General features: G+C 46.4%; 2 protein-coding genes across 4 annotated transcripts in view; one reads left to right on the forward strand and one right to left on the reverse strand.

The window, feature by feature from the left end:
* The window catches only part of ELF5 (E74 like ETS transcription factor 5), a 29,021-nt gene extending 17,339 nt beyond the window's left edge, over nucleotides 1-11,682 (forward strand). For 2 of the 3 annotated variants that reach the window (XM_004436849.3, XM_087423145.1), the window contains 4 exons: nucleotides 1,211-1,261; nucleotides 8,628-8,696; nucleotides 9,701-9,896; nucleotides 10,342-11,682. In XM_004436849.3, the coding sequence (XP_004436906.1) occupies nucleotides 1,211-1,261; nucleotides 8,628-8,696; nucleotides 9,701-9,896; nucleotides 10,342-10,438 (413 nt within the window). In that variant the 3' untranslated portion in view covers nucleotides 10,439-11,682. The remainder of the gene's footprint in view (nucleotides 1-1,210; nucleotides 1,262-8,627; nucleotides 8,697-9,700; nucleotides 9,897-10,341) is intronic. The other variant, XM_087423146.1, reaches the window with a different exon arrangement.
* Nucleotides 11,683-17,303: 5,621 nt separating this feature from the next.
* CAT (catalase) overlaps nucleotides 17,304-27,850 on the reverse strand; it is a 48,495-nt gene continuing 37,948 nt past the window's right edge. The window contains exons 10-13 of the mRNA XM_004436848.3: nucleotides 27,191-27,321; nucleotides 20,593-20,700; nucleotides 19,040-19,123; nucleotides 17,304-18,712 (exon numbers count right to left, since the gene is read on the reverse strand). Of these exons, the coding sequence (XP_004436905.2) occupies nucleotides 18,647-18,712; nucleotides 19,040-19,123; nucleotides 20,593-20,700; nucleotides 27,191-27,321 (389 nt within the window). The 3' untranslated portion in view covers nucleotides 17,304-18,646. The remainder of the gene's footprint in view (nucleotides 18,713-19,039; nucleotides 19,124-20,592; nucleotides 20,701-27,190; nucleotides 27,322-27,850) is intronic.

Consider the following 27,850-nt stretch of genomic DNA (forward strand, 5'->3'; position numbering starts at 1 on the left):
GTGCCCAGGACACGTTGTTTTCACCTGGAATAATTTCACCATTGGTATCCTGGCATAGTTGCTATTAGCACTGTCTTCCATTCTCAAAGGTGTCTGCGTTTGGACAACAAATTATCTGGTGACCTGGTTATTACCTAGTTGGGCCTTCCATTACTCCGTAGCTTAGGGCTCAGGCAGGAGAAGACAGAACAGGCCAGTCTGCAGGGCGAGGAGTTCGGGGGCTCCTGGGCCCCATGTGCTGTCTGGCTCAGGGGCCATGTCAGCAGGATGTAAGGGCCCAGAAACATGGGACACTGGTCACCAGAAGGCGAGGTCAGCAGGAAGGGGGAGGCAGCAGGCAGCTTCTGCAGTGGAGGAGAGGAATGGGTCCCTCGTCAGTCCCCCATCCTGTTCTCGGGTGGCCCTTTGGGCAGACTGAGCTGAGGTGCTGTGGCTGCCCAGAACCACTCAGAAAATGACCCTGGGAATAAACTGTCACGAACGTGCCCTGTCCCAGTCTCCTTAGTGAGTGGAAACCAGTGCTTACACTGGACACCAAGCTAGAAAACAGGCGGCTTTCGGCCTGTGCTGCTGCAGGCAAACGCGGTCTGAAGCCCTGACTCTCCTCAGCCCACCCCACTCCTCAGAGGAGCCAGCCGAGGCCCCCCGCAGTCGCCCAGTCCTCATTATACTCTCATTTGGGTTCTGCATGTCTTGGGGCCCCTGTGCCCCTTTTCCCCTTGGCCCAGCCCATGACAGGCGTTCAGATGCCCGAGGGATCAGCGCCCAGGTCAGACATCACAGACTCTTAGAGCTGAAGGCGAGCCCAGTGGTAGTTCAGTCACGTGTTGCCAACGAGGAACACAAGCCCCAAGACTGAGTGACTCGGCAAGGCCGCACACGAGTCAGTGGCACGGCTGGGCTCAGAGCCCAGGCCTCCTGGCCCCGAGCCAGGACTCACTCCCCACTGCCCACCTGGAAAATTCTGGAGGCTGCTGGAATGCCTGGCCCTGGAGCTCTCTCTAGGTGGCCTTTAGAAACCAGGAGATTGTCACCTCCCAGGGGTGGCTTCAGGGTGGTCCCACAAGGGCCAGATGGTCTCCCAGGTTCCCTCTGAAATAAAACTCCCCACAGAGGGGACAGTCGCTCCCTTCTCCCAGCGGCCCCTCTAGCCTGGACAGGGGATCCAGAATGGCACGGTACGGTTTGTGGATTTCTCTTTCTTTTTCAGGTTACTCTTTTTTTAATGACGCTGAAGAGACCAAGACTGCCATCAAAGACTGTAAGTAACCGAATTCAAGCTTCCCCAGGCTGCGTCTAGGCCACTGTTGGGTGACCATTCTTTGAAGACCACACTGAAGGGTGCATGACCTGGAACAATCACAAACTGGAAAAGACAGCAGGAGAAATGTGGCGGACAGAGCACGGGGCTGGGGTCCATGGATTCCTTATCCTCCCTCAGACTCAGTTTCCCTACCTATAAAACAGGTGTAGTGAGTTCGAGAAACCATGCATATGAAGTGCCTGGGATGTGCCAGCAGCCAGAAACCAGTATCCAGTAGCAATGATAATCGTGGTTACTGACCAGCGGAGGCCTTGTGGTTGATAGTGTCTATGAAGGATCTGAGCTCCCTAAGCAGGTTTAGTGCAGAGTTATGAGGTCCTGGAGGATCTCAGACGGCCTCGTTGATTCTGAGAATTAACCCTTCCTCTTCCACTTCTGCAGGTGGAGAAGGTCTAGGAAAGGGAACCTTGGAGCTTTCCTTCTTTAAAGATGATGGTGATGATGATTGCCAGTAGTTACTGGGCCCCACACAAAGGCCCTGGCCTGGGGGCCAGGAGGAGACGTGGGTCCTGGGCAGGCCCTTCCTCCCTGGACCTCAGCTCTTTCCTCTGCAAAGAGAGGCCAGGGCTCTTCGTGGCTCCGAAGGCCTCTGAGAGTGCGGGCTGAGGACAAACACAGAGGGACGGGTTCTCACGATTTATTTTTTCTTTCCTGGAAGTCCCAAACAACCACCTGAGCATTCAGGTTACTTGGTCGGTGAAGGTTTTTATTCAGTTTCACGCAGGAATAGCCAGGTCCGTACACCATGTGCTGCGGGCTTAGGCAGGCGCGTGTGCCCCGCAGACCCCGCCACGCTTGGGAGAGCAGCTCTGCCTTCCTCGAGGTCCCCCACATCGGGCCACAGGGCAGAACATCTCCTCTCCCCTGTGACCAAAGCTCCCACAGGGTTCCCAGCTCTGGTGGGATCCCTTCCTGTCCATCCGCAGCAGCTGGAGGGATGCAAACCCCAACTTCCACCACCCAGCCCAGTGCAGGCAAAGCCCCTGGAAGGACTGAGCCCACCGAGGCCCAGGGGCGTTACTGGGCCTGTGTCCAAAGGCTTGAGCCCAGGGCGGGCACTTGCTCTACTCTCCAAACAGCAGTGAGTCTGATCTGACCAACCCTTCCTCAGAGTCAGTGTCTCCACTATAAATGGGCGTCTTTTGCCAGCCTGCCTTCCTCCCGGCATAGGAAGATGATGGGCTAGGAAGAGAGCGTGTCCCGTGAGTTCTTTAGAAGGAGGTGTTACCTGAATATATAACCAGCCCCAACTAGAGTCAGTGCTATCATCATCATCATCATCATCATAATGGCAGCTGGCATTCACTGAGTGCTTGCTATGAACAAGGAGAGAATCTTTGTAGACATTGTTTCAGGTAATCTTTCCAATAACCCCGTAAGACAAGTCCTAGTACCATAGCCTTTTTTAAAGGGGTAGGAACTAAAGCTTAGGGGTTATAGGTGGCGAGCTTAGAAGGTAACAGATGACCCAAGTGTGTCTAAATCTGGAGCTCTTAACCCCTTTATCCCCTCATCCGTTTCTTTCTTTTCTTTTTCATTCACTGAACAAACATTTAATGAACGCCTACTATGTGCCAGGCCTAGAGCTAGAACTGTGGCTGCAGTGACAAGCACAACTTAGGTCTTGTCCTCATGGAGCAAGGGAAGGAGAGGGACATTAAACAAATAATCCCAGTAATAAATATGTAACTGCTAATCAGTGATGATATTACAAAGGAAAAGTGCAGGGAGCTTTGTGTGTGATGGAGGAAAGATCGCATTAAATTAGGGACCAGGCAAGACTTCCTGGAGGAAGAGATATTTAAATTAGGCCCAAAGGATGAGCAGAAGTTTAGCCAGGAAAAGAGGGAAGAAAAGATTACAGAAAATGAATGGCAAGTGCAAAGGCCCTGAGACGGGAACAAAAGGCTTGAAGGTTTAGTGCTACGTGGTTCGATAACAGTAGCCACTAGCCACATGTGGCTATTAAATTTAATTAAAATTAAATAGACTTAAAATTCAGCTCCTCAGTCACACTAACCACATTTCAAGTGCTCAGTAACCACAGGGAGCTGGTAGCTACCATATCGGGCTGCTCCGATTTCCATCATCACGGAAGTTCTCTTGGACAGCGCATTGGTAGAGCACCAATATCAGCAGAGAGAGGGGTGAGACCCAAGCCCTAGAGCAGGGCGGGGGCAGGTCACGTACAGCTTTACCGGCAGTGGAGTTTAGGTTTCATTCCGAGCAGGCTGGGAAGCCACTGAGGCTTGGAAATGATAAGATCCCACTGCATTTTAAGAAAATCCCCAGACTGCTGTGTCTCCCTCAGAAGGGATCCCAGCTAGGAGCCTAGTCCAGGAGAGGGATGATGGTGGCTCTGTCCAGGTGATGGGAGGAGACGAGGCAGAGGTGGTGAGACGGGGCTCCGGGCTGGCATCTCTGGAGCACGTGCTCATGAGACAAACCCTCCATTGATGGCAGCTGCCCCAGGCTCTGCCCGGCAGGGCCCAGCCCAGCCTGGCCTGACTGGGAGAGGCACAATTTCTAGACCGAACTCAGGGTTAAGGAGTTGGGTGAGTGCTCCTGAAAACCAGTGCCACAGGCTCTGCCAAACTGCCAGCCTCCACTGGCACGGCCAGGACACCACAGCCTTCCCACTGGGCCCCTGAGGCCCGTCTCTGGCTCTCCCACAGCCCTGGTGACCACCCTTTCCCAAAACAGAAGCCCTAGTGCACAGTTCGATGGGTGCAAGCATAGCTGTGAGGACGAGAGACTGGCAGATTCATGCAGAGGCCTGTTTCAGAAACTCCAGGACTATGGTCGTGGTGCCCATGGCTCAGGAGATGTTTCACCGTCTCAGATGCCCCCAGACCCAGAAATGAGAGGCGCCACCCAGAGGCCCAGGCCTGGCCCACTGGGACGAAGTGGCATCCTGGGTCTTGAAGCGATGTTCCCGTGGATCTCCAGTGAGGATTAACGGCTATCACTCCCACGTGTGAAACCCTTACTGCATGCCCGGCACCGTGCTGTCCGAGTGTCTACAGCAGTAACCGGTGCAACCCTCACCATGGCTCCACCGGCTGGCACCGTTACCCTTGTTTGCCTCTGAGGAAACTGCAGGAGCGAGAACTTGCAGGAGACGCAGAGCTGGAGTCCCAACTTGTTTTCTCCAAGTCTGTGCTCTCATACACGGTGCCGTTCACCACACGCGCTACACTTGTACACACAAATGCACACACACGCCCAGACCTTTCCTTCCACTCTGCTGCCCGCTCAGTTGAGACCCCGGGCCCAGGACTCCCCCGGGTCTGGGCCCAGCTCCACAATCATTCAGAGAACAGGATGATTTTCAACTTAGCGCCTGCCGAAGGGCCCAGGCCCACTAAGCTGTGAAACCATCAGAACTGGCCCAGGTGACACACCCCAGCGCCTCTGCACCTGTCTCTTCTCTCCCTGCCACTCCCACCTGCACCGCAGAACTGCCAGTGCGCAGCGCCGCTGCAGGCCTGGGCTCGCTGCTGGGCCCTCCCACTCCGGAGCCCCAGAGCTTCTCTGAGCCCTCCTCACATGGGGTGCAGGCTCCACAGCACCACTGGTGTCATGGAGACGTGAGGAGCTTGTTTGGGAAACTCTGCCACTCCAGCCCCCATCTCAGCTTCTGGAGGACAATTGACCATGATTTCAATCAACCACTGAGAATATATCCTTTGGCTGCATTTTAACAGTCTCCAGTTTCAAGGCAACCTTTCCAAATCCCACAGACAGCAGAGAGCCGGGGCCACGCCCCCACCGGCCCACACCAGGCACAGCCCAGCTCAGGGACACATTCAAAACGGGGATAGCTGTGAGACAGGGAGACTTACCACCAGCCAGGCTAGGCCTCTAATCTAGTTGACCCGTGAGTGCCTGCAAAGCCACCACCAAGAACAAGAACAGATAGAACAGGATTATCTCTGGCAAGACCCACAGGGAGAACTTCCCTCTGTCCCCATAACCCCGCCTCACGCCGACCTGTCCTGTGTTCATCCTCTCCAGCCAAATATCCTTCACCTGAAGCATATGGAAGAAATCATAACAATTAAAAGGGCGACTTTTTTCTCCTTCTTCTCGCCATTTTGGCATTTCAGTGAAAGCTTATTGTCTATTCATCGCTTAATAATTCACCGTTGTTCATCTTTACCACTCCGTCCGTCTTCTCTCTTCCTACAAGACTAAAACAATGGATCGGCCTGCTCTGCAGGTGACGCTGTGCAGCATGGCATTTGATCAGACAGAGGGCAGAGCTCTTTCTTGGCCGTGACGGGCCAGCTGTCAGCTCCTCCCTTGCTCTCATCCCTCCACCTGGCAGCAGCAACATGTTCAGCAGATTTCACCTGGCGTTCATCTGTGGTTTGCACATACCTGCCTGTGTGCACAGGCTGGTCTTCACATCAGTGCAGTTCCAGACTGTGACCTATGAAAGAGTGGAGAGGAGGCCCGGGGGACCCTGGAAGGGGAAGGCGTGCCTTCACTTCAGTGCTCACCCCCATGAGCGAGGCCCTATGGTCATTGGAGCTGAGGACTCGGACTTCAGAATGTTTAGATGCGGATTTCAGCTCCACAGTTGGCCAGACACCTGACCTGGGTGCATGCTGGGCATGCCCAGGGCTCGCTGCTTTCCTGCTCACAGTAGCTCCTTGTCAGAGAGCCTTCTCCATTGGCTCTAATTCAAACTGCAGCTTTGCCCACCCCTTCACCATGGCTTTCTCCCCCCATCCTGTGTGGTTACTCTCCATCACGGTTATCACCCACTTAAATGGGCCACACTTGCTTGTTCATTGGATGTTCCTCCCCACCTGGATGTGAGTCCCCTGGGAGGGGACACTGGCCTTGTTTCATGCTGTACCCCTGTGCCTGGTACAGTGGGCATACTGCAGCTCAATACTCGCAGATGAGTGAGTGAACGACCCGCCGTGGGCCACCCAACCTCTCCACGCCTCCGTTTTCTTGTATGTAAGGTGGGGACAGCATAGACACGGGTGAGACTGAGCGAGCACCTGGCAAGAGCAACTGCTCAACAAACGTAGCTACTCATTGTTCACGAAGTGTCTGTTGAGCACCTCCCGCGAGAGGCGTGATGAAGTAGTCATTGTGAACGTTAGCTTTGGAACGGAACTGCGCTGGGTTCAAGTCCTGGCTCTGCCACTCTGGATCAACTTCTTAAACTCTCTGGACCTCAACTTCCTCCTCAATAAAATGGAAACAGCAATAAGACCACACAGGGCGCTTGCAGGCATTAAATGCAATACTGTGTGTGAAGCCCTTGATGAGCAGCTGGCATTTAGTAAGTGCTCCATAAACATCAGCTGATGAAAAAAGAGACAAGATTGGGCCAACCTCATGGCCTAGTCATTAAGTTAGGCACACTCTGCTTCGGCAGCCCAGGTTCGGCTCCTGGGCGCAGACCTACACCACTCGTCAGTGGCCATGTTGTGGTGGCGACCCACATACAAAATAGAGGAAGACTGGCACAGATGTTAGCTCAGGGCGAATCTTCCTCAGCAAAAAAAAAGAGAGAGAGACAAGATCGAGGACCAAGGAGCACAAAGGTGCTATGGGACAGAGAAGAGATCTAACCCAGACAGTAACTTCAGAGAAGCTTTCTTGAAGAGGTCATGTGAGAAGGAGAGTTGGCTGGGTAGAAGTGGGGAGCCTGTGCAAAGGCCCTGAGGCAGGAGAAAGCCAAGCCCCATTGGGACTGTCTGACCCAAGAGAAGAAAAGAATTAGGGAGCAGTAAAAGATAAGGCTGGAGAGCTGGGTGGGAGTCAGTTTGTGAAAGGCCTGACTAACATGGCAGCCCGCATCCTGGAGATGACAGGGAACCACTGCAGGATGTTAAGCCAGGGTAGCAGCGTGTCCACAGGACACCATTCCTTCCCTTGACACATGCTTATTCTTCCATTTAGTAGTGATATGTAGAATCAGACACACAGTGGGTCTGGCCAGTACAGTACAGTATACAGTCCACTGGCTGCTCACTGCACTCACCGAGTACCCCCTGTGTCAGTCACCGTGCCAGGTGCTGGGGGCACACATCCCTGTCCTCTGGTGGGACAGACAGACCGCGAACTACATAAATACATGATGGGGTACGTTCAATGGCGATGAATGGTACTCCAAAAACTAAAAGGAGGGAAGTGGATGTGGAAGGCTGGGGAGGGGCGAGTGTGTGCGATTCCAACTCAGGTAGTCAGGGAAGGCCTCACTGGGAAGGTGACCAAGCAAAGACAGATGAGCCTCAGATCCGCAAGGACAGAGCCCGGGGGCAGAGGGGAGCAAGTGCAGCCCCCACGGGGGACGTGCTGCGAGTGTCAGAGGAGCCAGGAGGCAATGTGGCTGGAGCAGAGGGAGCGGGGGCGGCGGGAGGCCCGGCCTGTACCGCCTCCTTCAACCACACGCTGCCCTGGGCCCATGCCTGTGCAGGCGTCTCCCGCGGCTGCTTACGGCATGCGCTCTGACTGAGCTTGGGATGGAGCTCACGCCTTGCTTCTCACTGCTTGTGAGCTCTGGTCTCGGCTTTTCCCTGTGTCCCTCCCAGTCCACTCTCCACGCACTAGCAGGGGGATCTTCTTAAAACATGGATCTTGTCAAACTCCGGAGTCGTCGCTTTACCCTTGGAATAAAATCCTGCGTCCTTACTGGGGCCTGCAAGGAAGGCCCTACGCACCTGCCGCGGCCGCTTCCCCAGCGTAGCATCCCCTGCCCTCCCCTGGGCACACCGTGGGCGCGCCTGCCTGCCTCTCCGGTGCTCCCGCCATGCTTGGCTTTGCACGTGCTGCTCCTTCCCTCTGGAACACTCAATCCCACCTCCTCACGCAGCTCCTCCTCATCTTGATCTCGCAGCATAAATGTCTCCTCTTCATGAGGCCCTCCCTGGCCACCCCATCTACCGTAGGTACTTTCCTCCACCTTCATTCTGTCTAGCGTCTCGCTTCCTTCATAACACAACCCTGGGCTATTTGTTTCACTTGCGTTTTACCTTGCCCATCAGTCCTTAAATCCCACATGAGCAGGGACCAAGTCTGTCTTGTTCGCTCTTGTATCTCCAGCATGGGCCTGGCAAACAGTAGGCACACCGTTTGTTGAATACAAACTCTCCTTAAAGGCAAATACCTAGCTTTTGGCACCTTTGCGCCTCCCACCTACAGTTACCCCCAAAGCGGCCAGCACGGTGACGTCCACCACAAGGCGTTCAATCAATATTTGCTCATTTTGGAGTGATTTGAGGTCAGAATGTGGCCCTCAGACTCCTTTCTACTGCTACAAATCATTCTGTTTCAGACGCGGATTCCAGCTGCTTGAAAACAAGGGGCATCAGAAGTCAAGACTGTCACAGTCACAGTCGAGCAAGTAAGTGTGGAGGCGCCGGGCTTCACTCCTGATTTCTTAACAGCCTTCATGAGACAAAGTGATCCACTTTCATAAGCTTTGAAAATGAATGTTCGAGTGGGACCAGTTATTCCCCAAAGAATGTAGTGGAGAAATTGATAGTTACTTGTACAAATGTGGTCAAAATCCGATTTCTTTCTTTTTACTTGGAAACAGCCTTATAAGAATTAAAGTGAGGAAGTGAAGATGTTTTCTAACCATGTTGACTTTCTGAATAAGGGTTTATTTCTCCTGGTCCACTGGGGGTCCCGCTCACTGAAGTTCTCGGGGACGGTGGTGGAGACACCGCCACAAGCTGGCAATTCTGTTAGCCTTTCCCGGCGCCAGGACAGATCTACGCAGGGCAGAATCAGGCCTGCTAGGAAGGTTCTAACCACGTGATACATATTAGCTCAGAATCCTCTAACCTCCGCTGTGAGGTGGGTACTCTGATTACCCCATTTTACAGATAACTTGGGAGATTACGGTTACAGAGCTAGGAAGAGGGAATTCAGGACGCCGACCCAGGCTGTCGGATGCCAGAACCAGTCTTCACACAATATAATGGAATCAGAGAAATGCCAGCTTTTCATGAAAAACAACTGTAGGATCGCTCCACCCAGACAGTTGTGGCTGTGGGCTCGTAGTACAACCATACGCCTGTCAGAAAGAAGAAGGAAAAGATCATTTGACTGTCATTTCATTAATTCCAGGAGAATTAGCCCATAGCTCCATGGTGGGAGGGAGGTCCCTGAGCCCCGGTGTTGCTAGTCGATGTAAATTTGGTGTTTCTGTATGTGGGTTTGTAGTTGCTTTACTAGAAGACAGACATTTCACAGCTCGGTAGGTTCCAAGTGGAGCGCCCGGTCATAACTATGGGAAATAAACCCGTAAAGCAGGAATGCTCGTGGGTTAACAGAAGTTGTACAACTCTTCTCTTAAAACTTAACACAAACAAGTAAATAACTTTTTTTCCTTCTCAAAAGGCCTCCAAAGTTCTCATCTATGGGAATTTGTGCGAGACCTGCTTCTATCTCCTGAAGAAAACTGTGGCATTCTGGAATGGGAAGATAGGGAACAAGGTATCTTTCGGGTCGTTAAATCAGAAGCCCTGGCAAAGATGTGGGGACAAAGGAAGAAAAATGACAGAATGACATATGAAAAGTTGAGCAGAGCCCTGAGGTAAGTTAATAGCATGAAATGCCAGGAGCCTCCAGGCAGAGTTACATAAAATGGCCAGCCATAGGAAATTAAACTGTTTATGCAGCTTTTTAGTTAATAATCGAAAGGTCATGAGACAACACGTTGGTTCTTAGTTACAGAGGGGATTATGGTTTGTAAACTGACACACCGTCATTTTCATTCTTGGCAGTGTTCCCTGCGATCACTCTGAGTCCAGGCCAGCTCACACATACACAGGCAAACCACACTTTGAACTGAATGTGGGGAGGTTGAGTCTTCAAGATGTCTGGGAAAGGTTTAAGTGTAAGTCTATATCAGGGTGTGAAAATACCAGGGTAACCAGAGACCAGCCTTGTCACCTGAGAGGAATGAGGAGAGTGTTTATATCTGCTGTTCTCCTGGGGTGTAAACCCTCCCCACCTTTGTCCTCTGCTCTCCTCCACAGGTACTACTACAAAACAGGAATTTTGGAACGGGTCGACCGAAGGTTAGTGTACAAATTTGGAAAGAATGCACACGGGTGGCAGGAAGACAAGCTATGATCTGCTGCATCATCAAGCTCGCTCTGTGGATTTCTGTCATTTAAAACAATCAGATTGCAATAGACATTTGAAAGTCTTTGTTTTGTTTTTTTTTTAAACCTGCAAATGTGCTGATAAAATTTCTCCACATCTCAGCTTACATTTAGATTCCGAGTTGTTGTTGTCTACTTGAGGGTGATGGCAGGAACCCTTCAGAAATTCTTTTTTTTCCTTCCCGAGGGAGGAGGGGATGCCCTTTTGGGGCACCTTGATCAAACATTGCTTCCATAATCAAGAGTTGCAGAACCACAGTAGCCACTGCCATTGGTGCTGCTCAGAGAAAAAGGATCCAGTTCTGCCGTTAGAGACACATCCACTGCTCTCATCTCAAAGGCTCAAAAGTTTTCACATATTTAACTGTGGCAGCTCACAAAGAAAAAATAAGTGATAGTTTGTAGTTAATATAGTAGGAGGGGGTAAGATGTGGGTAAGACAAACATACTGTAGATTTTAAATTGTTAAAGTCAAATTCCGTAAAAAAGTTTCTTAATTACTAAAAGAGCTAAGCCGTCAAGCTGGGACATAATTGGATTTAGCATAGGTTAATAGTAAGTTCCTTCACCAGAACGTCTTTTTGGCCACTCAGCAAAGGTCCCACGGCCATCCTTCTAGAGTGACACGCCTGAAATTAGGCATGTTCCTAATTCTTACTGCGTTCATCCCCCTCTTCTCCTGCTGGTGGGGGGCATCAGATATGCAAAGAGTTAGTCAACAGACACTCACTTTCCAAATCACCGCTGTTTCTATGATTCAAGCTGTTGACAGGATAAAATCGTCATTCGTTGATTCTGCCTGTGGCCAAGACGTTAAACCTCCGTAGAACTGGAAATGTCCGACCACTCTGTAACGGCCAATTAAACGATGAGTCTCTTTTGTTTTGTCTTCCTGCCTGCTGTGTACTCAAGCTCTAAAACACTATTTCCTTGACAAACATAGTGGCAGTGAGTGACACCCGAGAGCTCCTGGGTTCAAGTCTGCGCTGACGTTCTCTTGTCGGTCACTGGTAGGTCAGCCATGAGTGACCTACCTCGGCGGACTGCCCCTAGGACTTCCACTTCACCAGAGCAGGAAGCTTCGTGTGACAAGGCACTGAACCACCAGACAGGCTGAGGACCTCCGTGCTTAGAGTTTAACTTCAAAAGTAACTTGTTTTAAAAAATGTGAATTACTGTAAAATAATCTATTTTTGGATTCATGTTTTTTCCAGGTGGATATAGTTTGTAAACTTTGTGAATAAAATATTTAACTTGTTAAACTGTCTCTGTATGGTTAAATTCAGCAAAGTATTGACAACTTGTAAATCCTTTGATGACCTTCCATTTCCTAGCATTTAGGAGATGGAGAGTTTTAGAGAGCCCCAAAAGATGCAAGAAATATATGGAGTGATCCTACCTACCACCTTTACATCATAAGACAGTGGTGCCCTCTCAGAACAGAGCACATGGGCCGGGGGGGCTACAGATAACGTTTCTGTTTGGTGCACACACACAAAATCGTTTATTTTGCTTATTGTTTTGAGATTTTGTTTTGTTTCTTACTCTGAATTAGTTGCCTTATTTAAAAATCAAGAGATTTATAGAAAAATCCAGATTTCCAGCTTCTTTTAAGAAATCAGATCTGGCAACACTAGTTTCTCAGTGCCTCGTGGCAATAATTTCCTGGAGGTCAGTAGAGGCGGCCTCTTTGGACAGAGCATTTGGTCACCACGGACATGGAGGTTGTCAGCGGCCAATCCGCTCTGTTCTCACACTGTTGTTCTCATACATCCGGAATGCTTGCATATTTTGAGTTTGGGATGCCTGACCAGGCCATCTGAAGAGGTAAGAGCCATGTTGACGGACTGGATCAAAGCCCATCGTGGGGCTGAGAGAAGAGATTGTCCAGGAGGTGGGAAATGAGCTAGCAGAAGGGGAACCGGGAGCTTTCCGGCAAAGAGCTTGGCAGCAAAGGGGACGCAACACCAAGAGCTCAGGGGGAGGGCGGGGACTGGGGTGGGGGCAGAGCAGGCAGCGGCGGACAGGACTCAGGGGCAACACACTACCCACTCCCCCAAGAGATGCTGCGCCCACCCCCCGAGGGGCATCAAGCAAGTAAGTCAAAGAAAAGAAAATTAATCCTTCTGCTACTCAAGAAATTTTCATTTTATAAAACCATTAAACTAGCATCCTCTTTGTATTAGTTTCCTAGGGCTGCCCAAGACAAATCACCAAATTTGATGGCTGAAAACAGCAGAAATTTATTCTCACAGTTCTGGAGGCTGGAAGTCTGAAATCAAAGTATTGGCAGAGCCATGCTCCCTCCGCAGGCTCTAGGGAAGAACGCTTCCTCGCCTCCTCCAGCTTCTGGTGGCTCCAGGCCTTCCTTAGCTTGTGGCCATAAAATTTCAGTCTCTGCCTCCATCTTCATACGGCCTGCTCCTCCTCCTCCCATTTGTCTCTTAGATTTAAGGCCCATCTGGATAATCCAGGAGGATCTCATCTCGAGAGCCTTAACTTAATGACACCTGCAAAGACCTTTTTTCCAAATAAGGTCATCTTCACAGGTTCCGGAGGTTAGGACGTGGACATATCTTAGTGGGGGCTGTCACTCAAACCACCATACTCTTTGCAATGTGAGTTGTACTTCAATATATAGCTTCATGATACAATTCACTGAAGAACAGAAAATACAAGGACTGTTTAAAATACCACCCTTTAAGCCAACAATACCAAAACGAAACAACAAAAAATAAAAAGTGTCAAATTCGCTTGTCATACAGTCAAATAAGGGAATATTTGCTTCGTAAAAAGGATCACAATAGAGCTTTCCATAGAAAACTTTCAGTCTATTAATATGTGATTGTTAAAACTCAAAAGTTCAAAACTATGCAGAACTTTCCGAGTTCACCTCTACTAACCCTTCACATCTTTAAAAGCTCTGATAAGACTTGAAAGCCTTCAATTTGGCTTATCAGATCATTTAACGTGGAATTCGGCCCTTTGCCTTTTGGGGATACCCTGAACTAAGACGCAGAGATGGCCCAAGCAGCTTGCCTGCTGTTTTTCTCTCAGAGGAGTGCTAGGAAGTTCTTAAAACTCATTTCCTCAGCAGAGATTACAAAGTAGAGCGATGACCATTTATCAGAACGAAAAAAATTAACGTGTTTTTAAACCAAAATTCTGACATTGACTTTGGAACACGCAAGGTGATCCCTCACGGTGCCTCTGCAAGCCCAGCCCAAGTCCTCATTCCAGAAGAACAACTAACAGACTTGAAAACACCGGGAGTCGATTTCTAGAGAGGTGTGCCAGAAGGTAAGGGAAAATGCCTTTTAGGAAGGTGAGAAGGTGAGAAATGAACATGTGTCCACAAAAGACATGTACACTAGTGTTTATAGCAGCCTTATTTGTAATAGCCAAAAAGAGGAACCCACCCAAATGTCCATCAACCAAAGGATGGATAAACAAACACACACAACGTAATATTACTTGGCAATAAAATGAAACGATGTAGTGACACAGGCTGCGACACGTGAGCACCTTGATAACACTATACTAGGTGAAAGAAGCCAGTCACAGAGGACCACACGGCGCGAGTCCACCTAAACGAAATGTGCAGAGCAGGCAAATCCACAGACAAAGCAGATTCGTGACGGCCAAGGGTTGGCACAGGCTTAAGTTGAGGGAATGGTGAGTGACTGCTCACGGGTACAGGGCCTTTTGAAGGGGTGACAGAAATGTTCTAAAATTGACTGTGGTGATAGCTGCACAATTCTGTGCATATACTAAAAACCATTGAATTGTACTTTAAATGGGTGAACTTTATGGTATGTGAGTTATATCTCAAAAAGGCTTTTTTTTTTTTTTTTTAAGAAAGTGCCAATGATCAACTGTGTTAAAAATTGCTGAGAGGCCATGTAAGATGAGGAATGAGACTAGACCTTTGGGGTGTTGTTTGTTATTGTGGTAAAATATATGTAAGAGAATTTACTATTTTAACCATTTTTAAGTGCAAAGTTCAGTGGCATTAAATACATTCACACTGTTGTGCAACCATTACCCCTATCCATCTCCAGAACTTTTTCATCTTCCCAAACTGAAACTCCTATAACCATTAAATAATAATTCCTCATTTTTCCCTCCCCCCAGCCCCTGGCAACCACTATTCTGCTTTGTCTCTATAAATTTGCCTACTCTAGACACCTCACATAAGTGGAATCATACCATATTTGTCCTTCTGTGTCTGACTGACTTCACTTAGCATAATGTCTTCAAGGTTCTTCTTCCACATTGTAGCATGTGTCCAAAGTTCCTTCCTTTTTAAGGCTGAATAATAGTCCATCGTCTGGATAGACCACGTTTTGTTTATCAACCCATCTGTCAATAGACTCTCACGTCGTTTCTACCTTTCTGCCGTTATGAAGACTGCGATGAACTTGGAGTGTACACATATCTCTGGAAGTCCCTGCTTTCTCTTCTGCTCAGTATATTCCCAGAGGTGGGAGTGCTGGATGGGCCCACTGGACTTCAGTGGCATGCAGTCACTGTTGACCTTGGCAAGGGCAGCCTGATTGGAGGTTCCAGAGAGGACAGAAGATAACAGAGAGAGCAAGTAAAGGCAACTCTTTAAAATCATTTTCAATAAAGGGGTGCTAACAGGAGAGCCTATGGGATAAAGAAAGGATTTGGAGAGACTTATAATAGCAGGTTTACATGCAAAGAGGAAGGATGCAGAAGAAAGGGAAGACCTAACAATGCAGGAGAGGTCGGGTGTAACCCCAGGGGAGGCAGGAGGGCATGGGGTCAGCGCACACATGGGGGACCGGCCTTCAGTGTGAGCAGAGCTCACCTCTCAACAGGAAGGAAAGACGAGTGCATGGATGTCGATGCTGCCAAGTTGAAGGATTTGGCTGGAGGAAAACATAAGGACATTATCCTGTCCTTGGTGAACTAAGGAACTGAGAGGGAGAGGGAGAGACAAGTGGGAAAGGGAGAGGGAGAGGGAGGGACGAGATGGCGAGGGAGAGATGAGAGAGCGAGGGAGTTACCAGTGGGAGAGGGAGAGACAAGAGGGAGAGACGAGTGGGAGAGGGAGAGGGAGAGACGAGTGGGAGAGGGAGAGACGACAGTGAGAGGGAGAGACGAGAGGGAGAGACAACAGGGAGAGACGACAGGGAGAGGGAGAGACGAGAGGGTGAGGGAGAGGCAAGAGGGAGAGGGAGTTATGAGTGGGAGAGGGAGAGACAACAGGGAGAGACGAGTGGGAGAGGGAGAGACGAGAGGGAGAGGGAGAGAAGAGAGGGTGAGGGAGAGAGGAGACGGAGAGGGAGACGAGTGGGAGACGGAGAGGGAGAGACGACAGGGAGAGGGAGAGACGACAGGGAGAGGGAGAGACGAGAGGGCGAGCTCACTGAGGAAGGAAAGACAGATTTCCAGGTGGTGCTGAGGGCCCACTTGAGGTTCGGGGGTCAAAGTTTTTAAAGCCCAGCCAGCAGGGCTGTGTTTTGCTCCAGCCACGGCCATTTCCAGTGCAGGACCTGCGTGAGTGAGAGGCGTCCTTTACCAAGGCTGGGCTCTGGAGTGATCATCATTCTGAACGACAGCAAATCCAAACAGAGCAGAAGGGAAGTGAGGACATGAGAGGGTGACGCCCAGTGAACAGGTGGGGCGATGGATTGCAGGGCCCAGTCATGTTGAACTGATGGGAGGAGACATCTGTGGTACATTAGATTACTGTTCTGATACAGTCGGGCACACACCATCACCTCCAGGGTGGGGGACACCTCCTCCCCCTTGGACTTGGGGATTAGCCATGTGACTTGCTTTGGCCAATGAAATGTTGGTTGGCATGATGAACAAAGGCTTGAAACGCACCTGTGCAATTGGGATGGCACTCTTGCAATTCCAATTTCCTGAGTAAGGAAAACAGCAGGTTTCCTTTTCTTGCATTCTTGCACTTCTGCCCTCACTACGAGCTAACCATCACCACGGGTCCCAGAAGGATGAGAGACATGTGACACAGAACCCGCCAACCACCCCAGCTGAGCCCAGCCTAGAGCAGCCAATCCCTAGCCAACTGGGACACATGAGTGATACCTGATCACGGTTTAGGCCACTGGGTTTTGAGGTGGTTTGTTACAAAGCAAAAGCTGACCGAGAGAGGGCCCTAGGGGGACTGAGCTGGAAAGACGTGGTGGCCAAAGTCAAATATACCAGATAATCATCACACAACCCTGGGGAAATAAGAACAACTACTGGTCCCTTTCAGAGAGGAGGGAACTAACTCGCAGAGGGGTGAGGCAGCTGGGTCAAACATCCACAGATAGGAAATGGCAGAGCTCGGATTTGAATCTAGGTGTGTCTGTTCTAAAGCCACTATAACATACCTCTTCCCACTAACTTTATCCTCCTTACAAATTTGACTCAGGAACTCTTAGGATATATCTTAATGTCACCTTGAAGGAACATAATTAGATAGTACTTCCAGGAAGTAAAACCCAGCTGGGGGAAGTTGACCTCATCAGTATTTATCTTTGACAATTACAATGAGAGGCCTCAGAGCAAAATTGGGGACACAGTGTGTCAGATTTTTACATACAGGAAACATGTTAGATACATGTGATGTTAACTATCAACTTATTTTTAGACTACAGAATAGAACAAAGCAGAAAATTATCTCAAAAACTCTGTTTATAGCCAATATTCAAAAAAATAACCTCCTTCCCATTGTCATGTTAATTTGTATGTTTATCTTACATATTGAATACATAAAGAGATATAACTATAGTAAAGTTATTACACTGAAAGCATTCATCATTGGGTACAAATAGATAAATTTATTTTCTATGTCTACAAATATAATAGGTTCCAAGCACACTCAAATATAGGAGGCATTTAGGCAGGAGAGTAAAGAGGTTTGAGCTAAAAGATTGAGAGTTTGTATCTACTAGTGGTCCCATATGGTTTCCGGAAGCCCAAGATCTCAGGGAATTCCTGAGAGTTAAGTATAAACTGGTTTTGAAGATCTGAGATGAAGGGAATAAGGATTTTCAAGGAAAATAGGTTTTCATTTAGTAGTCAGAATTCACCATAAAAGTGTTCGACGTGATTTTCAAGAATGACAGGCAAATATGGGTTACAAAAAAAGAACAGAACTTGAGGCTCTGAGGACTTATTTTAAAATCTCATAATCAGATAAGGAGGAGAGCTAATGAACAGGAGATCTAAGTACTTTCAAATTTGGGAAGTTTGCTACCTTCCCAATAGAATTAAAGTTCTGGTGCCCAGCATCTCAGAAGGCTGTGTCTAAAAGGCTATTGGTTTAAACCCATAAAATAGTATCCTCATGATACTGGTATTTTCAATTTTAAGGGCAAGCATCTGATAACAGGTGATATTCAGATTAAGAGTCTGGTGGGAAATTCCAAGTTATATACGGAGCTGAAAGAAATCCAACACCGTTCTTCTATTCTTATGTACAGATTATTTTATTGTAAAAATGTAAGCAATTACAAATCAGTCTGTTGCAAAATCAATGCTGTATTAGCATAAATGTAATTCCAAGTTTAAAAAAATCTGATCAGTTCCAAACTGGAATAATCATTAAGACATGATGATACTGAAGTTATTTTCAAAAGACACCAATGCTTGAAATCTGTTTTTCCTGTAAGGAACTTAGAAAATTTAAAATTTCTGAGTGGGTTATCTTTATGTTTTCTTTTTATTATAATTACAGCCATAAAAGAAACTTAAAATTTATGAATGGATTATCTTTATCTTTTCTTCTTATATAATTACAGCCATATTTATATATAATAGGCCATGAGATGATATGTAAACATACAAATTCCACCAAGATTTTTTCTTATCAAATAAAATCATATTTCTGCTGGAAACTTTCATTCCAGTCATTTTAAGTGAATAATTCAATCAACTGTCAAAAGCAAATACATGTTTCTTTTAAATGATTGTTAAGCCCTAACCCTCATTTTCCCCTAGGGAAATAGCATTAAAGGCCATTATTACATTATTTGCTGTAGAAACCTGGATTATCATTTAAAGACAGAAGCTTGCATTTGGCATCTGGCACAGGAGAATCTTCCATCCAGCGACGAGCGGGTTGCGTGTGTGATTTCCATGCGCTGCTTCAAAGGCGGAGAGTGACTTGGCACAGGACCATAGCCCCGGACCCTCACAGATTAGCTTTCTCCTTCGCAGACAAGTGAGCCCCAGGCTGCACGAAGGTGTGAATCGAGTTCTATTTTACGAGAACAAGACCAACAGGTTAATTAATTCACTCTGCAGCAGCAACTTGGTATTTCTCTTAGCTTTAATTTGGGCTCAAATGAAAACAATAACAATTCAGAATTCGTCCACTTTAAACTAGCTTATATTGTCCAGAGCTAAAACGAAGAGCATGTGTTTTGCAGGTGAGTTCTTTATATCTCAAGTGAGTTTCTGAACAGCTGCTTCAGAACTCTAATAGTTGTCCCTGAGGAGAATCATCATGAAAGGAAAGCAAATTCTGCCTCATCTAACCCAGGACACACCTTGTCTGTCATTGGCACGGCTGCCTGGTGCTCACCTTAGGTTTCTCAGCATTGTATTTGTCCAAAAGAGCCTGGATGCGGGCCCCGTAGTCAGGATCAACATCACTGAAGTTCTTGACCTGAAACCAAATGAAAATAATGTCAACATACCCTAGCCCCCTACCGGGCCAGTCCCCAGCGTCTGTCTCATGGTGTTTTCCGTATAGGGGAGAAAGGAGGCTTCCACAGGAGGTGGCACCATAGAGTGTTCGCCGACACAGAGTAAGACTTGGGGGCTCCAATGAAAACCTTGACATATACTGGCTGAGCAACCTCAGATAAGTCATTCATCTGAGCTTCAATGTCCACTTCCCATAAAATAAGTGAGATAATGACACCCACCTCAAAGAATACTATGAGCAAAGTACATATGAGGTGAGCTGCATTTACTGCATGTAAAGAGCTGGCAGCAGAGTGACTCAACAAGTTACAGTGCTTTGTATTAAGGAATGGGCCCAGACACTGCCCGAAGTCAAAGTGAGGTAGACAAAGGCCGTGGCACTGCTGGGCAGCTCCATATACTCAAGCAGGAATTCCCACCCACAGGCTGATCCCAAGCAGACCGCAGGAGGAGGGGGGCCATTGTGAACCCACATGAAGCCTCACAGCTCCAGCATACGTGAGAGAAGATGTCAAGGGTTCAAGCCCAGTTCTGCTACTTATAGGCTGTAAGGTGAGATAAAACCGGCCCCACTTATCTCACAGAGCAACTGTCAGGCTCTCTGCTGGAGAGGGTAATAAATAGAGCCAGGGGATTTAAAGGGTTATTTTTCACACCACACTCATGGAAGACAGTTATAGACAGAGAACTTTGGCTACAGAGAAAGTGCCCGGCCTACTGGTACTTGTCTCCAAGCCTTTGAACACATCCCAGACAGGTGCTGGCCCAGCTGCCCCTCTGAACAGAGATGCAGCACCCAAGAGACAAGGCAACAGTGGTGTTCCCTAAATTCTCCAGAAGCCCGCCCCCGCGGCAGGCCAGGAAACCAGGCTTCACACAGCACAACAAGCTGCCATCAGAAATACCCCGGCACCTTAGCTCCAAGTGAAGCCTGACTTTTGGAAGCAGCCCAGTTCTCACCCCAGAAAACGTGCAAGTTTCTAGTTGCTTCTGAAGGAGGGTCAGGTGTCATGACCTCAAGTGGTTAGGCAGGCTTCAAACCACAAAAATGTAGTCTGTACTTCTCATCTTCTAAAATCTAAGCAAATGGCAGCAGGGCCCACATTTTGATATTGGACACTGCTCTCCCGCACGGAACCGGGCTGCAGTCAGATTCAACAGCCTAGGAGAGCGTTCACCCTGAACTCAACTAAATTATCACACATTGGACAAAGAGCAAAAGATCAATGGATACACTACAGCCACTAGAGACAAAACATGGACAGAAAATAATCAGAGGTTGATTGGGGATTAGTACTAACTGCTTTAAGTCCCCTTAGCTCAAGTGAAACAGAAATGGAACTTTTCGTTTTACAGGTTCTCTGGCACAGCTGCACTCCCTGCTCCTGCCAGCAGAGATCACCCTTCAGCTTACAGAGCATCACTCACCGCTTTCTTCTGGATGAAAAGCTGTGCGTCCTTCAAATGGCCAGCGATATTCTCACACAGGCGTTTCCTCTGCTCTTCGTTCAGCACCTTCAGGTAGAAGGCCCGCACCTGCCCATTGAAAACAGCGTGCAGAGAACCGAACAACCGGTTATCACGGACAGAACTCACCCAGGGTGCCACTTTTGAAATGAAAAAGTGAGCCTTCTTATGGACATAAGAATGAAGAAAGTTTTTAAAATTGAAGAATAATTTAAAATTATAGTTGAAACTGTCATTTGTATTGAGTTCCTCACTTTTTGTTTTAATCAAAACAGGAAGAACTCTATTGCTGATAATAGCTTATAACTGCTTTTTAATAAGGTCCTTTGTAGTCGCTGCTTATAAATCTCTTAGAAATGGAAGGCAGGATAGCCTACAATTAAAACTTTCCACCACACCTTAATACTGACACGTCCAGAACATGCAAACTGTCATCAAAGGTAAACTTGTCACAACACAACCTTTGTCCATGACACCCAGAATCACAGAAGAAAACACTCTAATTCATTATATACCCTTAGTTATTCAGAAGCCAAGATTTCTTGGAGAAGACAGGCGTTAATAGTGATTTTGCTAATTTTATCTCTAAATGATTTTACCTCTAAATCAAGGTCAATAGACTATCCATAGAGTAAAATGAAAACAGGTGCTTAGAATCAGGTTCACGAGTCCTAATAGCCTCTGCTCACTTCTGAAGTCAACCATTTCTAGGTGATAACCATAATTTTATTCAAACATTACATTCATTCACTCAACAAGTAGTTATTTGTTGAGTACCTAAATGTACCAGGCACTGTTCTATTAATGTTTATAAAGCCCAAATAGCCAAATAATCAAATTCATAAAATATTGAGATATTCATAGCTTTTCTAAGTTATCAAATATCAGACTATAAAAACACTTTTTAAAATTTTGAGCAAAGTTTAAATCTGATACCAATGTTTAAAAATCAGACTTTCAAGAGCCGACCCGGTGGCACAGTGGCTAAGTTCATGCGTTCCGCTTCAGTGGCCCAGGGTTTGCCAGTTCGGATCCTGGGCACGGACCTACCCACCGCTCATCAAGCCATGCTGAGGCGGCATCCCACATAGAAGAGCTACAACTCTACAACTATGATACACAACTATGTACTGGGGCTTTGGGGAGAAAAAAAGAAAAAGAGGAACACTGGCAACAGATGTTAGCACAGGGCCAATCTTCCTCAAAAAAAAAATCAGACTTTCAATATTAACACAATCCAATCAAAGTACTGCATTATGGGGATTTCCTCCTGCAATTTGCTAATTTTCTCTTCAGCTTTATCTAACATATTGTTTAAACATCCAGTGAGTCACTATATCTGTTGGGTTTTTATTTCAAAGATTGTCTGCTGGATGTTTATTTCAAAGATTGTATTTTTTGTTTCTGGAAATTTCCATTTGGTTCTTTTTCAAATCTACCTGTTTTTGTTTTCTCACATCCTATTCTTGTCTTATAGATAATATTCCTTTCTGTAGGTCCTTGAATGCTCTACACGTGCTTATTTTGAAGCCCCTTTTAGACTACTCTGTCATGTGTATGATTCTTCTATCTACTGCACACGCAGTTTCTCAGGGCACTGGCTGTCCTCATATGTACTCTAATGTTTCCCTGTGACGCTCTTCCCCAGGAGTTATCCTCTGCAGAAGTACCAGATGTGTTGGAGCTGTGATGGTGTCACCAGGTGGTGATTTTTTGTCATCTCCGCAGAGGCCTAATAGGGTCACTGATTCACTTGTTTCTCAGTTCAGGGCTTCCATATGGTCCTAAGTGGAACGAGAATGTGGGGACCTCACCAGAGCACAGCACAGGAGAGGGACCCCCAATTCTCAGAATTGATTGCTTCCATCTACAGCCCACATGCTCTCAAGCTGCATCCTCAGTCTGGTGGGTAGTTTTCCCAATGGGGTGCTGGTTCCTGGTTCTCATCATTACCGTCAGGAGCCCATTTTTAGCTTCTGCAACACGTGAAGCCTGAGGCCTCAACTCCTAGCCCCTTGGAGGCAGAAAATCTTAATAAGATGTAAACGGTCTGGTTATCCCCATGAAATATATACCTTCAAGGTTCATGTACTAATGTGATTCCTTTTTCATTTCTGGGACCTGGAGATTGAACTTTCCTGTTTGTTAGCTCAACTATATTCTTTTTTTTTAAGTTTTTAATCTAGCATGTCTATGTGTGACAAGTAGAAAAAAATGCCTCCTATGTCACTTCAGTGTACCATCCTGAACTAAAAGGAATCTGGTCCTGCAATTCCAGTGGTGTGCTGGAGCCAGCTTGCTCATGAAAGCAGACTCTCAAATTTTTAGGAATTTTGTGAGTGAGTTGTTAAACATGACCATTATTAAAAATTAAATTATATAAACTTAGAATTAAATAAATTATAGTATAAACAAAAGTAATAAACCCTCAAAACATATCACTTCCTAATTAATACATATTACCTGCGCTCTTGAGGTCACCTGTGTCTACTATGTCTCTATGGTGGAAATACTACACAACAGTGTGATACTGAACATCAGGTCCCAATGCCACAGGTTCAGTGACATCATGCTGGCAGCCTGAAATAAGCTCTGGTGAATATTTTCATCATGAAAATCGACAAACACTATAAGCCAGGGCCTTTTCCCCCAGGAGCCAACTGTTAAATATTTAACAACACACCACCAAATAAAACCCATATAACATACTTGCTCTCCCAAAGATCTGGTTAATCCACAGTTTTAAGAGGTTAAAAAAAAAGAACTACATGTACGTACACAAAGTTAAAACAGCATTTCTATTTCAGCCTGTGGCACGAGACGACTACAATGTAAACAATATGTAACCCCTATCATCTAGCCCTAGCCTCAGCATTCACCACTGTTCAGGTAAAAGGCAGGTTGGGACTTGGAAGTCAAACTGAAGAAGTCTCCAGTGACCTGATTTGAATATTCTTACGCCTGGCTAACCGCCACCATCTACATACATACAAGTCGCCTGCTCACTACAGAGGGCATGGACTCCACAACGGGATGGCTGTTCTACTTTACGAACCAGACAAGGATTCTGAGCTGCTTCATCAGCTCCAACGCTTTAACTACAGACCTTTAACGGCAGGACCAAATTCCTCTTAAAGAAAAAGTGACCTTTTTACTAGTCTACACAAAGTGAGAGAATGATTTTTCTTTAGTAAGCTTTTTAAGTGTAACATGCCTACAGTGAAGGGTACCAATCATAAGTGCCAAGTTCAATGACTTTTCAGTGAACCCAACTGTGTAACAACCACCCTCACCCCTCAGAAATCTCCCTGCCATAGCCCCTCCTCCCAGTCATTATCCCCTCTCTCCAACTGCCTCTCCAATGGCAATTTTTTGACTTCTAATATTATAAATGTGTTTTGCCTCTTTCTGAAATTTACATAAATGGAATCATACAGGCTATACTCTTGTGTCTAGCCTTTTAGCTCAATGTCATGTTTGTAATTTATCTACGTTATTGCTTATTGCAAAGGTTCATTAATTTTCACTGCTATACACTGTGGGGATATACTATTGTTTGTTTATCCAAGCTTCTGTTGATGAACACAGGTAATATGAACAGTCTTGTACGTGTCTTCTCATGCTCAGTGTACCTGTTCCTATTGGGTATCTATATAAGAATGTACTTACTAGGTCAAAAGACACACATATGTTTAGCTTTAATGGATACGGACAAACAATGCTCCAAAACAGCTGAACCAATTTACACTCATATGAGAGTCAGAGTTGTTTCCCATTCTCACAACACTTGGTATGGTCAGTCTTTAATTCTAGTCATTCTGCTGCATATGCAGTGGTATCTCTGGGGTTTCATTTTGCATATCCCTGATGACTCATGAGATAAAACACCTTTCTGCATGTTTTTCAGTCATTTGGATATCCCCTTTGGGAAGTGCCTATTCAAGTCTTTTGCCCATTTTTCTATTCATTTGTCCATCCTTTTCTTATTGCTCTGTAGGCGTTCTTTACATATTCTGTACATGAATCATTTGTTAGATGAATTGCAAATGTAATCTCCCATTCTATGGCTTGCCTTCTCAATCTCTAAATGGTGTCTCATAATGAAGAGAAGTTCTTTTTTTTCTCTCCATGAGCTCATCTTGATAATATCTACTGCTCTGTCTTCCAATTCACTAATCTTCTCTTCAGCTGTGTTTAATCTCCTTTTCAAACCATTTACTAAATTCTTAATTTTAGTTGTTGCATTTTCCAGTTCAGTATATCCATTCAATTCTTTTTTTCAGAAATTAAAGTTCTCTTATTAAATTCTCCATGCTGTCATCTATTTTCTTGAACATATTAATCACAGTCATTTTAAGATCTGTATCTGACAATTCCATTATCTGGATCTCTAATAGGTTTGTTTCTATTACCAGGTTTTTTTCCCCTCATGGTTTTCAGTCATAGGTCTTATATGTCAGGTATGCCTGATAATGTATTATTGAATGCTGGACATTTGTGTATGAAAAAATAGAGAGAGAATTTGAGGCTCTATTTTCCTCCAAAGATTTATGTTTGCTCTGGCAGACAGCTGGGATAGAGGGAGGTCACCCTGATCCAGTCTGAGATAGAGCAGATGCAAACAGGTTTTTCGAGGGCAAGTTTATTTCAGGTTTGCCCCTCTTCCTAGAGGTGGCCCTTCCAGGATTCGAGCTGAATGCCTGGGATGTTAACTAGAGGCCTTCCTCCTTAGCAGGCCCAGAACTCCAATTTTCATTCCTCCAGACCCATAAAAATGCTGTCAACTCTGCTCAGCACCTTACCCAATGCTTTCAAAGTAATAAAGGCCTCATGAGGAAAGGACACCAAATGTCAAGCTCACATCTCTGCACTCCTTTTCTGTCCAAGACCTGGGCCCCACAGATCCTTGTTCCTTTGTTAGCTCTCCAAAGCCTTCAAACAAGGTCAAGCTTTTTGTAATTTTTCTAGCTTTCCAACGTTCTCCATGAGAGGACAGGTCTGACACAAGCTAGTCTCCCATAAGCCAGGAGCGGAAGTCCCAGGGAAGCATTTCTAAGAGTATAAATCTGGACCTGCTTATTTATTTTCCACATGACTCTTACAGTTACTGATTGTGCTATGAACCTATAAGCAGCATCATGACTGCTTAAAAACATGCGTTCTATATAGTGATAAGAAAATCTCTCAATAAAACAAGAATGATCATACAGTAAATTTTAATGTGTAAGCAACAGCCTCATTTTCTAAACTAATTTTTGCAGCGGTTGTATTAGCTAGTTTAACACCAGAACAGACCTCATGCAGGCACAATTCTTTGAGAGGCAGGGACTGAATTGTGAGACACTTGGTATCACCTGCATCACCAGAAATAATGTGGTTACTATAAAAGGCTTCCAGGAGAGGTTTAATTTCATCTAAATATGGTTTCTATCCTGTAGTAAAGTACTTTCTTTTTTATAGACACATATAAACACTTATAGACACACAAGTGCCTTTCAAATAAAGATATCTCCACAATGAATTAATTCACGTATTCAAGTATATTTTACTTTTACTTTACTTGGAAGCCACATTTACAAATTGAGGAACTAGAAATAGGTCCTCTTCTAATTTAAATACTAAGTTTAACACCAACTACCCAAGCAGACCTCTAGGACACTATACTTTCTAGCTTTGTCCTTTTCTTGTGTGTGGTGTAAGTTGCACTGGACACATTGATGAGGTGGCTACCCTTCAAGTCAAAGGGCCTCTTTCACTGCAGCTACTGAAGGAACAGCCCTTAGACACCCAGAGGTGATGCGAAAGAGGGTGGGCACCTGATCCAGGGCCACCGGGTCACTATAGGCTGGCCAAAGGCCAATGATGCAACCAAGAGTGAAAAGATTAGTCAAATCAATCCGATCTCCTCTCTTCAGAATCTGATATAGAGGTATTGAGAGACAGAGTGAAAAATGGTCCCAAAAAAAGTAATACATGGAGAAAGAAGCCATAAAGAAGAGTGAGGCCATGGTCACAGCAAAGCCACTGCAATGTGAAAACAGAAGCTCTGAGGCAAAGAGGAGAAGCACAGGAGGACATGGTAAGCAGACACAGTTGAGCCTGGAAAGCAGACAGACAGAGAGGAGCCGAGTCACGTGAGCAGCGGGCCCTGCAAAGGAAACCCCCGTGCTCCTGCCATGGAGGCTCCCAGAGCTATTCTGAATCCAGTTCTCATCCCTTAAATCTGGGCTGTCCTGCCCAGACGCTTAGATTTGGCTATACTTAAGCTTTACTTGCTCATTTCTTAGATTTCCATGAGATCACTGCTTCCCCAATGGCCCCCACCTCTCTCCCTTCTATAACCTTTGAAGGAACTGAAATGAGTCTCCAGACCTCACACTGAAAGAGCATAGTAACACAACTCTTCAAGTCCATCTACTGAAGGGACTGACTGATGATTAGACATATCTTCCCTGAATTCAATTGAAGACATATTAGACACTTTAAGAGGGGCAAAACATGCAGACATGGACAAGGAGAATGACCGAGCAACTCCCAGAGCAGACAAAGGAGCCACTACCTGAGTGACGTTGTCCTCAGTGGCACTGTTGAAGCGCTGCACATCCGGGGAACATCGGAACTTATGCTCCAGGGCAGAGGGCAGTTGTTCCGGAGCACTAAAGCTGTTGGGGTAGTAATTTGGAGCACCACCTTTAAAGGAAAACCATATGGATTTACTCAGGGAGATGAAACATGAAGCAAGTCTGCAAACAGTGAGTGTGATAAGAAATAAATTCAAGTGGCAATTATACATATATATACGTATATGTATATGTTCATGTACGTGTGTGTACACACATCCATACACATACATGCCATGCGCATATTATTTTTAACGTCCCACATGTAGCTACAGGCAGTCCTCAGATTCTTAGAGAACACTGCCATCTTCCAACGGCTCCCCTGGGCTGTCTCACTCTGAGTGTTAATGAAGAGATCTCAAATTCCCTTTGAACACTTCAAATGACCTCATCTCTAAAATCTTCTGATGCTTACCAGTACAAACACACTTATACAGGTTTGATTTGGCCCCCACAGACGACAAGACCCAAAGACGCATCTCAAAGTTGAGGGCTTCCTTGGGGCTTGGGCTCAATTCAAACACTGAATCACAAAATCCTCGGGAGCAACTGAAAGTTATAGCTGTGCTCCTTCAATTTACAGACACACCAACTGAGCC

Source organism: Ceratotherium simum, chromosome 34, assembly GCF_057802395.1.
Source record: "Ceratotherium simum simum isolate JZ-2026a chromosome 34, ASM5780239v1, whole genome shotgun sequence".
Classification (NCBI taxonomy): Eukaryota; Metazoa; Chordata; class Mammalia; order Perissodactyla; family Rhinocerotidae; genus Ceratotherium; species Ceratotherium simum.